This window comes from Solanum pennellii, chromosome 2, assembly GCF_001406875.1.
Source record: "Solanum pennellii chromosome 2, SPENNV200".
NCBI lineage: Eukaryota > Viridiplantae > Streptophyta > Magnoliopsida > Solanales > Solanaceae > Solanum > Solanum pennellii.
This window is the reverse complement of record NC_028638.1, coordinates 52,436,448-52,452,487: the sequence shown is the minus strand read 5'-3', so window position 1 is coordinate 52,452,487 and position 16,040 is coordinate 52,436,448. Positions and strand designations below refer to the sequence as shown.

The 16,040-nt window shown below is 29.0% G+C and overlaps 1 protein-coding gene across 1 annotated transcript; it reads right to left on the bottom strand.

Moving 5' to 3' along the window:
* Positions 1-3,717: 3,717 nt before the first annotated feature.
* LOC107010489 (homeobox-leucine zipper protein ATHB-40) lies at positions 3,718-5,807 on the bottom strand. The gene is made up of 3 exons (XM_015209774.2): positions 5,599-5,807; positions 5,142-5,458; positions 3,718-4,194 (listed from the first exon to the last, which is right to left on the bottom strand). Exons 1-3 carry the CDS (start codon positions 5,684-5,686, stop codon positions 3,967-3,969), a joined length of 633 nt encoding a protein of 210 aa, XP_015065260.1. The 5' UTR covers positions 5,687-5,807; the 3' UTR covers positions 3,718-3,966.
* Between the last annotated feature and the right edge of the window lie 10,233 nt (positions 5,808-16,040).

The window sequence follows — 16,040 nt, the reverse complement described above, 5'->3', positions numbered from 1 at the left end:
GACATACTAAAAAAAGTTACAAAAAAAAAATTATTTTGAAAATTGCTCCGCGATTTTGTTTAATTTTTTTTTTTAAAAAAAAATCAAATTTAACAAATCGCTGCTATAGCAGCGATTTTGTTTTTTTCGGCGGACAAATCGCTACTTCGTGAGCGATTTTGTCGTTTTGATTTTTTAAAAAGTTCATATACTATTTTAAAATTTTTGTTTACATTTTTCACCCTTTAGGCTCCGAACTCTTATTTGTCAATAAGACTAGACAATATACGTGAAAAATGTACAAATTAATTAAAGAATTAATTTTATACATATTTAAATTATTTAGGACCACTACTGCATTTTTTAAAAAGTCAAACAATAAGGGTAATATAAAGTTAGCTAGTTAAGATAATGAAAATATTATAAGGCAAATGCCATTATTAAATTAAGAGCAAAATTAAGGGGGATGATTTGGATTAGTGGAGAACTAAGTGTTTAAATCCAATCAGTAATTAGTTGGTGCTTAATTAACATCATAATAACAAGTCGAAAAATAAGAAACATGAGCTACACTTGTCGGAAAAAAACATGGCCCAAATTATTAATCATATTAAAAGACTCATCATCAAAAGCATAATTAAAGGAATCATCCCACCACCATTTTGAATTTTTTTTTCTTATTTTATCTAAAGTTTATTTCTACAAAATTGACGACGCTATAAAGAAAAAATATTATTTTTCTTGCTATTTTAAGATAATAAATAACTTGAGTATATATTTTTATTCAAGTGTACAAATAAAAATAAACCAACGACGAGTATCCTTTAAACAAATTAGTACTCAATAAACTAGAAGAAAACACCAACACATAAACCTCTTTATCTCTCTTTGTGCTTTATGCTTATCCTTTCGTACCATATTTACGTGTGGTTTAATCCTTGGAAAACTATCCTTACTCCAATTGTTTAATTATTCTTGCTTAAGATAACACCAATTGATAATTATAGAATTGTTATGACGTTAATAAGAGTTTAAGATATAACACTATATATCATTAAACCTTAAAATGAAAGTGTTTGTGACAAAAAAAAAGCAAAAGAAAAAGAAAAAGAAGATATGGTTAATTCATTTTACACGTCTCCATATATAACGAACAACCTACTATATATCACTAATAGTATAATGCTTCTTTCAGAAAAGAAAAACTTCAATTTCTACCTCCAAAATAGTATTTAGACTATACCTATAAATGTATAATGATCAACTGAATTTAGACTATATACACCAATTGCACTGGATAAATTATAAACGTGCATCATCTGGCCAATGGTTCCACACATGAAAGCTCTTTTACAAAAAGTAAGAACTAGTGAGATTCAAACACACGAGCACTGCATCATTTCAAGGAGGTGAAATCACTGGGTTACAATAGTTTGTTATTTTAAGGGTATCTAAAATATGCTATTTAATCATTTCGTGTATTATTTTATTTGTATATGAAATTTTTTTCGACGAAGGATGTCAGTTTACGAATACCCTAACCACCATGTGGCTACGCCACTGCATCTAGTTGTGAGTTCTGAATTTTATACTAAAATCTATATATAATTAAAATGCTTTAAACATAAATATAACTTTTTTTTATATAAATAAATATCATTCTATAATTTGTACTAGATTAAGTTTGACCAAATTCTTATAAGGGGGCGGAAGTATTATGGAAAAAGATGGAAACAAGTGGGAATCGAATCATATTAGTTGAATATTTGGTCACATGCATGCAGGTAGTACAATTTTTTGATTTTGGACAAATAAAACCAATACTATGGCAGCAGCATCTGTTGTTTTGTTCATGGAAAGTGTTTTGTACTAAAAATTATTTAAGTAGATAATTACTTGTTTTATTTTTATTTAGGAATGCAAATCTTATAGATTATTTTTTAAAAAAGAAATAAATTATCTATAAATATCATTTGGAGCCACAGCTGGTAAAAGTGGATAATAATGATTAGGCACATAAGTAGCTAGAATTCAATTCCCAATGTTCCCACGTTAGCGAAATATTTTACTTATGCACCTAACTAATTTCTCTTTTCGGTACTCACTTTGTCCGGTTACTGTTTGTAATTATTTTTATTTTTAAAGTTAAATAATAAAAATTTTAACTAATATTTTAAGATGTATTTTTTCATAATATTAATATGAAAAAATTATAATTTATAATACTTTTCATATAATTTTAGAATATTTAATTTTTTTGTTTAAAATATCGAATTAATTTGATTTAATTTACCTTTGAAAATCAGTCAAATTAATTTTCGATAAACGCAACATGACAAACATTTCTAAACTGAAGGAGTAATTATTTATAAAAATGGGCTATCTAACCAACTTCTCTAAGATTTTAATAATGGCCTTTTTCTATCATCATTTTAAGTTTTAATATATCAATTTATGTCTCAATTTATGTGCGACACATTTTATATTTTGAGATGTCAATAAATCTATTTTGATTGTTATATTTTTTTCTTCATATTTTAAATTAGTAATTATTTTTAAATAAACATATATCTCATTTTTAAAAATTTGACGATTTTAAACGGAAATGAATAGTATATAAAAAATGAAAAACATCATATATATTGAAATTTGAGTGTTAAGTATATCTGGAAGGACTAGTTTTGGGAGTTCCATCATTTCGTGTGGCCGCCATAGTTTCTCTATTCTTATCTATTTTACTAGCTATCCAAAGTGATTCAACACTTTCAACTCATATTTTGCTCTCTATTATTTGAATTTTTAAATTTCTTTCTTTTTCCAAACACATTGAAGTTATGTTAGAAATTTGGCCATAAATTTTAATTATTTTTATTTTTAACTAGAATATATAAGAATAGTGGCGGAGTTAAGATTTTTATGAAGGGTGTCTAATTGTTAAAGTGAATTTGCTCTTCTTAAAAAGAGAGTTGCTACTAGAAAAATTCGACACACAAAGACTTTAAATTTATGTATTTTTACTCTTTCAGGCGCCTAAAATTATTACGCTAAATTATATTATTATGTTAATGGTGTCCAAAATATATAGTTTAGCCACTTAATTTATTATTTTACTTGTAATATACGATATAATATTTTTGACCAAAACAAGTGTGGCTACGCACTGTATGAAGGTGGAGTACTTGTATTTAATTATAATTTTTTAAAAGAAGAAAATAGAGTACTTTATATTAAAATATTTAACCAAACACTAATTTCAAAACAAAGTGAAAACATAGCCCGAATAAACGGGTGCTATCATTTCTTTCGTAAAAAATGTAGTGTATAATGTACTTTTTTGGGTGAAAAAAATATATATAACATAACTTTCATATTAGCGGGTATTTTTTTTTTTTTGTGTAACTTTTTATTTGAAGCCAGTTATTAGTTATTACCCCAATACTTATTTATTTAATGACTTTCTCGTATCCTCATCCTCAATCAAAATGGCTTTTATCGTGGCATTTAAATTTAATTGAGATTTTAATTCGAATATTAAGTAAAACTTAAGAAAAATTTAAAAAGTCTTTAATCAGATTACTTGTAGACTGTGTTGAATTATGTAAACGTACTCTCATCCAAAAATTTAAATACTCACTATCATTTACCTTTGCAAACTCCCCAACAAAAAACAATTGAGGGGGGGGGGGGTACTTGAAGACATTAATTAAGAGGGTGATTATAATAAGTCAGACACAACGATAAGTAATAATCAAACACTTTAAAATAAAAATCCAAGTTATATTCCATCTTGCTACTTGCTACTTGCTAGCTAGCTAGTCAAATACTAGTAACTCTAATTACCACACTAGTCTAGAAAAAAAGCAAGGAAAAAAAAGATATCATTACATAGTTTAGTACGTTATATAGTGGGGTTACTTATCTACAAATAGAATTATGGGATCCTAAAATTAGAAATTAATCACATGATGATGTTTACAATTATTTATATCAAATATATAAGTTCACCCAATCTAATCCTTGAACATAATTATTCTCTTGTGCATAAAACACATTATCCAATCCATCCATTCCAAATTCCCCTAGAAATGGTGCTTCCATTGAGAAAGATGAAGCACTTGGACTTGTGTAATTACTCGATACCCCATCACATCGTTCTAATAATAGCCTTTGTATCTCCTTCTCTGATTCATTCAATTGTTCTTTCAACTTCAACACCTATAAAAAGAAAAACAATATACACGTCTCAATTTCAAGTAAATTAAAATTGACTTATATAAATATTTATGTGTCGATAAGTATAATATTCGATACAAAAATGTGGAAGAAGCACGTGAGAAAGAAAGGCATGTAATGCCACCACCCACCAAAAAGGTACGAGGGGATTAACTTGGACATCTGGAGAAAAAAAAACGACAAGAGTGTACGGAGGTTTGTTAATTGGAGGGTGTAGTTCCTTTTGCTGCCTATAAGGGTGACACTATTATTATTACTATTATTTTTATCTTTTTACGCTTCTATTAGATAGAGTGTCTAGTGGTTTTTTATTAAAATAAAATAACTTTAACAAGAGTAAATACAAGTACGAAACATTATGTTTTACCTTAGTAATCCTAATCTGTTTGTTCACTTAGATCCATTATCATGCCAAATGCCATAGCCTGTTTCGAGCTGCCTAGGGTTCATATTACATGTCTAAATATGACGATTGTTTCTAGTTTAAAGCTGATGTATATCTTCTTAACTTTGATAATTAGTATAAATATTTTTAACATTTTCAATATAGTTTAACTAGGTGTGAATTAACAGGATATATACTGTGGTTATTTTTACTGGTAGTATTAAAATATCCTCACAAATAAGGTCATATATGTAAGAAGCAAAAGTTTTACAGCGTGATTATATATAATTTGGTCATTTTTTTATTTATCAACCTGTACATTAGAATTTAAAGCTTTAATTAAACAACTCATCTTGAAAATATTTTTAAGAGTTAGGACCACTTCAAACGTCGTTTATGCTGCCAGTTTTCACTGACAAATCCCCAAAATTACCCTACCACTAACTACTCCCTCGTTAAACCAAAGTATTTTATATCCATTTTATTAAATCAGGAGAATCGAGGTTGAGTAATATGAAACGGAGAAAGTAGACAGAAAACGGACCTCAGTTTCGAGACGACACTTCTCAACAACGTTATTGTCATGTTCAGATTTCAACTTTGAATATTCCTCCTCTAGCTTCTTGCTCTTCCAACGAGCCCTCCTGTTTTGGAACCACACCGCAACTTGTCTAGGGTCGAGCCCTAGCTCAGCGGCTAGCTTGTCCTTTCTCTCTGACTCTAGTTTGTGCTCGTCGCCAAAACTTTGCTCAAGTAAATTAACTTGTTCTTCACTCAACTTCCTCTTCCTCATCATTTGATCATTCCCACTCCCTTCTCCTGATTTGTTCTTCTTACGTCTTCTCCGCGGCTTTGACTCTCCTGCATGTTATTACATCCTTAGTCAGAGATCTCAAGTTCTACATAAATCTACTAAATATGAATAATTAGTCAGACCAGTAAATTTTGAATATCGTGTGCTAGCTAGAAAAGACAAAGTTATGGTAAATTATAGTACTAACCTTGTTGTGGTACAAGTTGGGTGTAAATATCAGGATAGTACTGGGAAATAAGTACCATATTATCATCTTCTATAACCTGATGGTTCATGGTGTTTATATTTGTTTTTTATTTTATTTTTGGTGGTGTAAAAGTGAAAAGGAGAAGACTTTTATTTATTTATTTTGAAGGAAAAAAAAATTATAAAGATGGAGTGAAGACTAAGGTGCTGTTGCCTTAAGTCTTTGTTGAGTACTAGTGTGACCTTATTTATAATGCTCGACCTTGTGAAATTGACCTTGCTTATATGTAAAATTATCCATATTGCCACTTGTCAATGATTTTGGGGGTACAATGTTTTTAGTGTGAGCTAAGTTGATAAAATTTGTTAAATTAAGAAATTGGACGGTGACATGCACGGCATGCCATTATTTCTGTCTGATTTGGCCAGACGTGACTTAGTCAATAAGGTAATATAAGCAAAATGCAGCTAATTAACTAGCTAGTAGTTACCAATTTGAACACCGAGATAAGATGTTTCTATTTTTAATAAAGTGTCCCGAATTCAAGTTTTGAGCAAAGAGATTAATATTGATAATGTTTCTCTTTTTTAATGAATTTTATTTATACGTCACAAATTCAAATTAATAAGAAATTCATATCTAAACGTATGTAGAGGCATTGACGTGAAACAAAAGAATTAGTAAAATAATTAGCATTGGTCTTAAGCGTATTGTTATATTGGGGGCTTTCTCATCTATGATGAACGCTAACTCACCAATTTAAGTCATTAAATAAAATAGCAAGAATGTGGGACCTTTTTAGGACTAATAAGACGATAAGGATCAATAGAATTATATGGATATTTCTTGATTTATAATCATGAGATGAGTCATGTTAATATAGGGAAAAAAACAGCTAGGTATTCATCATTATTTTAGTCTCTTCTCCACAACGCCCTCTTGATTACGATGGTTTTTGAACTATTGGTATGAGGAATATATATATATATATATATATATATATATACGGAGTTCGAAGCCTAATGATATAAAATATTAATAAAAATTTTAAAACGGTATATAAAATGTTATATTAATTAAAATGGTAAAATTATTGAAACAACAGCGATTTTCTCCACCGGTAAAAAGTAAAATCACTGCTACTTGCAAAATGTGATTTTATATATCGTTTTGAAATTTTTATTAATATTCTATATATATGACTGTCACACTCATCAACCATATTATATACCGTAAGTCACTGGTTACCTATTTTGTTTCTACGTGGATTCTTGTAATTAATTTAAGCCTTGATTAATATGTATTCGCTCTCACAAATTTAGGAAAAAAGTATTCTGTATGAAAAGTGAATTCATACCTAAGCTTCATAATCTTTGATGATGACTTTATAAAGTTTACATAAATGTTCAGGATAGGGGGCACAAATCAATACGTGTCATTTGAAACTCTAATTCATCGTATATAAATTAATGCTACACAGTTACATAGTCTTGTCAATTTCAAACATTCATAATTTTAACTTTAATACACGCGTATATAATTTTATATGATCAAATTATTTTTTAAAAATGAATAATAATTAGAGTAACTATCTATAGTAGAGAAACAAATTTTGAAAATTGAGACACATGACCAAATTATAATCAGTGTATAGATATATGTCGAATAAAACGTATCAAAATGAACTCAATTAATAAATGAATACCTTAACTTATAGATATATGTCACTATAAGTAAGATCCATATCAGATTGGTTAGAGAGAAGCGTATGTTGGGTTTTATTTGCCCTAAATTTCTTACCATAAATAGGTTTTCCTTTTGGCAAAAGGTTTTGGATTGACTAATCTTTTTCTTGTAGGAAAAGGTTTAGGACTCTATAAATAGAGGAATATTTCTTCTAACTTAATCAGCATTCACAATGTAGTCTTAAAAAGGCTTTGAGAGTTTTGGTTAGATGGAGAATTTGTGGGTCACAAGCTCGATATGTTATCACTTGTGTGAACCTCCCATGTATTCCGAGTGAATTGGTTGAGGTTGTTTCTCTCTGTATTTTGTACTCTCAATATTTATAGTGGATTGCTCATCTCCTTTGTGGACGTAGGTCGATTGACCGAATCACGTTAAATCTTTGTGTCTTTTGGTATATTTCTCGTTGTCTTCTTACTCGTGGTCTTTCGAGGTTTGCTTTGCTAGCTTCCGCGTTTACACCTGCTTATTTCCGGTCCTGATTTCTTACCATAAATAGGTTTTCCTTTTAGGAAAAGGTTTTGGATTGACTAATCTTTTTCTAGTAGGAAAAGGTTTAGGACTCTATAAATAGAAGCATGTTTCTTCTAACTTAATCAGCATTCACAATGTAGTCTTAAAGGCTTTGAGAGTTTTGATTAGGGGAGAATTTATGGGTCACAAGCTTGATACGTTATTACTTGTGTGAACCTCCCATGTATTCCGAGTGAATTGATTGAGGTTGTTTCTCTCTTTATTTTGTACTCTCATATTTATAGTGGATTGCTCATCTCCTTTGTGGACGTAGGTCGATTGACCGAACCACGTTAAATCTTTGTGTCTTTTGATATATTTCTCGTTATTTTCTTACTCGTGATCTTTTGAAGTTTACTTTGCTAGTTCCGCGTTTACACCTGCTTTTTTCCGGTCCTAACATCGTAAATTTGGAAATACAAATTAAAGATCAAATTAGAATAATGCATGTGGGATCACTGTTTAAGCCAATAGTCTAAGGGGGTAATGTGGCAGTCAATGGTACATAAATTAATCAATTTTGTTAATATTAAAACCATAGTATCACTACATAAAAATAAAAATGATTATTAACGGTATTTAATTTTTAATTATCACTAAATATGAATTTTTAGCGTCAATTGTTGTATATGTCTCTAAAGTCTTTAGCGATATTGATTTTAATGACACTTAATTAATGTCGGTAAAGACTTTAACACTTTTTATTAGTGTTAATATTTAATATCGCTAAAAGTTATTTTTGATGTAGTGTATATATATTTATAGATAAGGTGACGAAAGAAGGCTAGTTAATATAGGGGAAGAATGGTTGTATTTGGCTTTCCTGATTGGGTAAATTAGAAAAAGAATAAGGTAAATTAACACTATCCGTATGAAGTTTAAAAAAATCAAATACTGTAACGTAAGGTTGTAGCTTTTGGGGTTTTGGGATCGTACCACCTCGGGAAAAAAAAGAAAATTAGTAATGGGTAGGTTTCTCTAGATTTTGGAGTAATTAACTAGGTCTGTATTGTTATCCAATTAGGTGGCAATTAATATTTTTTAAACAATTATAATTAATTACCTATCCTAGCCAAGCCGCACCAAAAGTTTTACTAACTCACTTTAAATTAGCTAATTAGATGCGTGGCTCGAGATGATTAAGAACAGTGAATATAATCAACGTTCTGATTGGGTCATTCCAATGATAACAGCTCATGAGACACCCAACATCTTATCTAAGCCGTTACATCATTCTCTAATTCTTTTATAATAAAGTATTAAAAATTGAGTAAAATAAAAACTTGGATTATTGCAAAAATGGGTCCAACTTCTTCCTATAATCACTAATTAAAGACAGATAAAATCTCGTAGCTAAACAATATAAATTTCACATATAAATTAGCAATGGATCGTACGAAAAATTAAATTAGCTAGGAGCTAAGAAATCACCAACAAATTTCATAAATAATTTGGTGTTTTCTTCGTAGTGAATGAGCATCATTTGGTTTACTTGATAAAATAGAATTTTGTGTAGCTCAAGTTTAAGTTTTCCCAAAAGTGAAATTCCCCTTCCACCTTGACAAAATTTTGTATGTATATGTAGATACGATAAAAAAAAATTTAGACAAGTGAAGTAAAGTGTTTTAGAAAGCATAAAGTTGTAGCAATATCAGTCATCTTGTACGTTGATTTTCATACATATATATAATACAGGGGGAGTGTACGTAGGTGGACAACACAAATATGGGGTCCTGCGTCAAACATTTACGAAAGCTAGTGTCTAGCTAGTTTCTTTTTTTTTATTTAATTGAACGTATATTTACGTGTACTTTGCCTATTTATCAAATAATTACTTAATATTTTCTGTCAAAACATGTATTTAGCTAATTTTTCAATTAAAATTTAAGCAATAAAATTGATTGTCCACTGAAACAAAAACTTAAAATCTTGTAATTTTTCCTTCTTCTACTAAAGAGGAAAAGCATACACGAGCCTTTATATTGTCTACTAGTGCGCAATCAAAATAGTTGTGTGATCAGTTAGAAGTGTATAAATGAACGTCTTTGCATGTTTTTTTCTTCATAAGAGTCAGAGAAGGACACAAGTCAGAGATAAGATGGGCAAACCTTTTTGGTACGTATATTAGTTTCAGTTATATGGACGGCCACAAAAGTAAAAGAGGATCATTGCAACAAATTAGGAGCTAGAGCCCAACATGATAAATTGATTGGATTGGTGTCATAAAAAAGTGGTTATATTACGTGGAACCATTAACCACCACCTGACTAACTATTCGTCTTTCTCTCGAAAACTCGTAAAAATATATTATTTAATTCTTACTCTATTTTAAAAATTAATTTTTTTTAAAAAATATCCAAATAATATAAATATGAATCATTCATCTATTTTTAATTAATATGAAACTTTTTTTCATTCTAATATACACATACTATACATTCTACCACTTTCAATGATAAACTATGATATAATATAAATTATAAATCTACCTCTCGTGTTATTTTGGTCAGGAAATGAAGGTAAGTAGAGAGAAGAAGACAGCTCCAGAGAGCAAGGAATGTCACATGGGAGCAACGTACGAGATTTAACACGCGTCACTCCCCTAATGAATTATTCGGGACCACAATGTCCTTTGTCCATCCACGTGTTGTCTTTCTAGTACATTTCCCTCAACCTAATCTGCTATTTACCAGCCTATCACCACGCACTCCCATACTAATTAATACTACTTACCTTTAATTACCACTATTATTATACTCTTAATTATACTAATATTTTACGATATTGCCCCTTAGATCGCGATAAGTAGTGTATACTAGAAAGAAGAGCTGGCATAAGCATATTTCATATAAAGTTAATTGAGTACAACATTATTATCATTTATTTATTTTTATGATAATGTGACCAAGAAACGAGTTAATACCTCAGATGGTCACTCAACTTTGCACTATTCTCTCAGAAAGTCACTCAACTTTCAATTTTCCCTCAAAAGTCACTCAACTATGCACTCTTCTCTCAGAAAATCACTCAACTTTCAATTTTCCCTCAAAAGTCACTCAACTATGCACTCTTCTCTCAGAAAGTCACTCAACTTTCAATTTTCCCTCAAAAGTCACTCAACTATCCACTCTTTCCTCAGAAAGTCACTCAACTATCCACTCTTTCCTCAGAAAGTCACTCAATCTATTAAATTATTTTTAATTAAAATTTATTGATATTAATTATTTATATAACAAACCAAAAATTTTAAAAAATAAATTAAATCATTTAGTGATCCACCCACCTAACCCGACCCATTAAAAAAATATGATATGACCCATTTTATTTTATCTTTAATCCTAAATTAATCTAATCCTAATTCAAGGTTAAAGAGAGGGATTAATTTAGGATTAAAGATAAAATAAAATGGGTCATATCATATTTTTTAATGGGTCGGGTTAGGTGGGTGGATCACTAAATGATTTAATTTATTTTTTAAAATTTTTGGTTTGTTATATAAATAATTAATATCAATAAATTTTAATTAAAAATAATTTAATAGATTGAGTGACTTTCTGAGGAAAGAGTGGATAGTTGAGTGACTTTTGAGGGAAAATTGAAAGTTGAGTGACTTTCTGAGAGAAGAGTGCATAGTTGAGTGACTTGTAAGGGAAAATTGAAAGTTGAGTGACTTTCTGAGAGAAAAGTGCAAAGTTGAGTGACCATGTGAGGTATTAACTCCAAAGAAACTAAGGTATATGGAAAAGTGTGTGTTTCCTATAATAGAAATAATATAATCTGGGTCCTTCTATATAGGCATGTGAAGGAATGTTAAATATGAAATTATGATTCCCCATTTGCTTTGTGTACATTTATGTATATTGGTCCGGATTCACTTCATCATTATACATTTATAGGTCTCATCAATTGGCAATTGTACTAAGGGGAAGCCTGCACTTTTCCCATTTTATTAAACGAATATAATATCACCAAATACACGTGGCTAAACCTATATGGTCGTCACTCTTGTTCTAATTTCAATAGATCACTTGTTTGAACAGTAAAAATTCAAAGATAAAAAATGAACAGAGAAAGATGTACTTATTCGATTGAACACTAAGTTTTATCTATTTAAATTAAGAAAATAATAGTATAATATATGCAAAATTAATTTATATAGGCTTATTGACTAGCAGTCGTGAATAGTTTTTGTTAAGTGATCAAATATATATAGATACTCGCATTAATAAAAAATAGGGAGTTAAAAAAGTATATTTTATTGTGATTGATTAAACGGAAAAATATAATATAGTTAATTATATGATATGAATATTATATTATGAATAATGAAATGTGTCTAATTTTAGAGGTGATCGCATGGGCTGATTGGATTTTGGCTTTCTTTAGACTAATTGTGGTTAATATAGTTTATCACTAATCCTGTTCCTACAAGCTACAAGGTTAGCAAGAATTAGACTAAACCTATAATTAGTACTTAATTATTATTAAAACAGGATAAGGATGAAGAAATAGGGGGGGTTAAGGGGTTTATGCGTAGGAGATTTCTATTGACCTACTAATTTAAGTTGATTGTGTCCTTATTTTAAGGGTGATTTAATTTAATTAATTAAAAGAATTCAAAAGATTGAAAGATGCGCATGGCGTGGGAAGGATTACTTTTCATATGCTTTTGACAAAGTCTAATTGAGTCTTCTTTCTAATTTAATATTCATGTTAATAATATGGATTTATTTAGCATAATTAAGTAATTGGTGCCATGTTTATCCCGACAAATCAAGCTCATGTTTCCCATCTTCCAACTTAGTATTATACATATGCTAAAAACCTACTATCCATTGAATGTAAACACATTATCTTTGGCTAATCAGAATTGTTCCTTGATTATGGGCTTCATTAACATTTGTTTATTGTTCTAATTAGTACATTGATCTCAAAAATTGTCTTTATTATCTGTCACGGACTCACAGGCATCATCTTAATTGGCCAATTTATACATTTTAATTCCGGTCCCTGTTAATTTAAAATAGAACTTTTATGCTTCAGTGTGGTCCTAATTTAAGTAGACACACCTGAATTTAATTTTATCAGCTTGTTTTTTTAGTTCCATCTTCCTTTAATTAGTCCGTACATTTACACATTCAACTAATTACTTTTTTTTCCGCAAAAAATGAACTATTTTTTCTTTGTAATAAAATAATACTTATATATAAGCTCATTTCCTTACACATATATCTCAAATTGAATTTTTTCTTACTAATTCCCTTCCCCAGATCATTTGTAATCACTTGAATATTTGTCGGAGTTCCTTTCTATCGAAGTTGCATAATTTAAAGGGAAGAATTAACTTAAATTGTCGTTTATATATAATATATATGTATATAATGATATAATACATAATAATATGTGTATAATATTACATTATCTATGTTTATCGATTAAAAAAAATAAATAATAAGTATATTGAATTATTTATATGAAAATCTTCGATGCTTTCTTCGTTTCATTTTATTTTTATGTTTGTATTAGAAATAAATATTTTAATACATTTTAGGATATTAAGTAAATTTTATTGCTATTATATTTTTCGTACTATTCATAGTCTTAAATAGCTATAGTCCGTATATAATAGTCAAATATAAAAGATTAAAGCATTTTTAATGAATATTTTAGGTCAACAATGACGATCAAATAACGAACATCATTTATTCACGAATACTATGTAGCTAATCCAATATTTATATGACACCTATTTCTGAAAAGCTGCATGCATGGTTAGCCCTAGGGATCTCAGTGTCTTTAGATTGATGTAATATACATAACCACTCATTTGTTTATATTATAGTCATATATTGGATGCTCAATTTTGTTTTTGTGTTGTAATCTGCGACCCCCACTCCCCTTCCATGTTTCCCTCCACCCTTACACTTCAAAAAAAAAAACTTATGGCTTTCACTTCGTTCACTTTTACTTTTTCATATTTAATTTTGTACATTTAAAAAGTTATATAGTTGATATTGGTTGTTATTATATTAAGTTAGTCATTCGTAGGAAGTATGTATAAAATGATATGTTAGTTTTTTATTTTTAATTTGAACAAGTGAAAAAAAATATCTATTTTTAATATAGTAACAAATAAAAGTAATAAAGCTACTCTCTCGTCTCAATTTATTTGGTATGTATTTTAATTGTGTATGAAATTTATGAAGGAAAGTATGAACTCGTAATTTTAAAATATATAGTCTAAAAATAAAATTAGACATAATTTGTTTAACTAGATTAATGAATTTTAAAGTGAAATAATTATAAATATTGAATTGAGATGTTTTTTAAATTTGATTAAAAAGAAAAACGTGTTATATAGAATTGAGACAGTAATTTCTTGGGTCTTTCTCCACTGAGTTTGACTCATTTGATCCCCTTCTGCTTCACTCTTTAAATTTTTATTTGCGCATGGATAATATTCTAATCTTGTAGTAATTTATGTACGCCCATAGAATTTGACAATCCCTAATTTAAGCCCTAATTTAAGCCATAACATATACGTAGGTTATGACTTTTTAGTGCCTAAGCTCCATTACCTTCTTTTAATAGCCACTTGTTATTGTTAACGTGTTCTAAAATAAGTGATGTTTTTTATTTTAATAGTCGTCACATGTTATATATTATGTAAAACTTGCTTATTAAAAATTTAAAAAAATTACTAATTTAAAATTAATATAAAATATCACTTATTCTGAAACATACGAGATAAATATTTTACTTAAAATTAGCTAGCAGTAAAAGATTTATATGGAGTCAAATGCTTAAAGGAAGTCCATAAAGAAGGGCAGCTTTTGTGTTTGCTATTGGAAGGAAAGTTAATTATTTTCATTATAATGATAATGAAGAAATATGAAATGAAAAGCCCCACAAACCACCAATTAATTAAGCTACCTAAACATAAAGTAAGATAATTCGCCGGCCATATTTAAAAGCAAAAAAAGATGTACAGCTAATTAGATTTTGTCTACGTTTGATATTAGAGAATCTATATGCTTAAACAATTAACTCTAATCAATTAAAATAGTAATAGATAATCAGACTTAATTAGAACATCCTAGATGGTTAAGAAATGGGGTTACGTGTCCTTTCAAATCTTGCAGTCTTCTTTTGGACAAATTTGTTAGCTAGCTTTGAGCACATGCTCACCCACTTACTAATTTTGTTGTTTTTCAGTATCTAATCAGCCTTTTTAAACAATAAATATATATTAGTCATTTGTCACTATTTATTTTATTTATTTTTTTGTAACACGTATCTATGTATAACATAATATATATTATTTAATTAATTAGTTAGAGATTAATTGAGATTAAAAAGGAATTATGGTTTAAGATCCGAAGACAATGGTGCGTGGTAACTACTGCACCTACTTATAATGGTTTAATGGTCCTACTTATATATATGAACCTTTTGCACAGTCATTTTGTAATATTGTTTTTTAAATTAAAGAAAGTCAATAGTCTAGCATGCAATTATCCATCTTGATTAAGAAATTAGTCCGAATAACAAATATTTAGCCTATATTATCTACTAGAGTTACAGTTTAAGAAAGTTGTAATTGGTTGCTGGAAAAAATTTATCTGCATCGGATGTTTGTATTAAACCTATGCAAAATTCATTACTATGTGATTTAATGAAATAAAATGAACTATGAATGCATTGACTTGGTGTAAACACCTGGTGTGGGTACTTCGCTTCTGCTGTTTCTCTAATTCTTGACTTGTGTAAATCCAGAATTTTGTATATGCTTAATCTAGCGAAATATACAAATAGAGAGCTTTGAAAAATTCTAAATGTTTTAATACGGAATTTGTATATACTTACCTTATATGTATATTAACAAGCGAAATATACAAACGGCAACCTTCATAGCAAATAAAATTATAGATATGGAGCGCAATTGAAACTATAACTATAGAGCCTTATTATATTTGTTATGCTTGTTATTTTTGAAATTTTCTCAAAAAAAAAAAAGTGAAGGAAAGTTTAGTGAAACAGGGTGTTGGGCTTGGTAGATTGGTGGTCCACTTAGAAAGGTCACTGTGGGTTTCCTTGCATGCAGTTGGGCCCAATAAATGTTAGTTTGTCTATGGGCTCAGAAGTTATGAAAAGGCCCATTTTTCTCACATCAATTGTCCAGA

What these genes read in the sequence shown, in the direction of transcription:
- LOC107010489 (XM_015209774.2), bottom strand. Translation starts at nt 5,686, where the DNA reads ATGAACCATCAGGTTATAGAAGATGATAATATGGTACTTATTTCCCAG. An exon ending in CCAACTTGTACCACAACAAG is followed by an intron (nt 5,459 to 5,598) that starts GTTAGTACTATA and finishes AATAACATGCAG; the next exon opens with GAGAGTCAAAGCCGCGGAGA. An exon ending in AGTGTCGTCTCGAAACTGAG is followed by an intron (nt 4,195 to 5,141) that starts GTCCGTTTTCTG and finishes TTCTTTTTATAG; the next exon opens with GTGTTGAAGTTGAAAGAACA.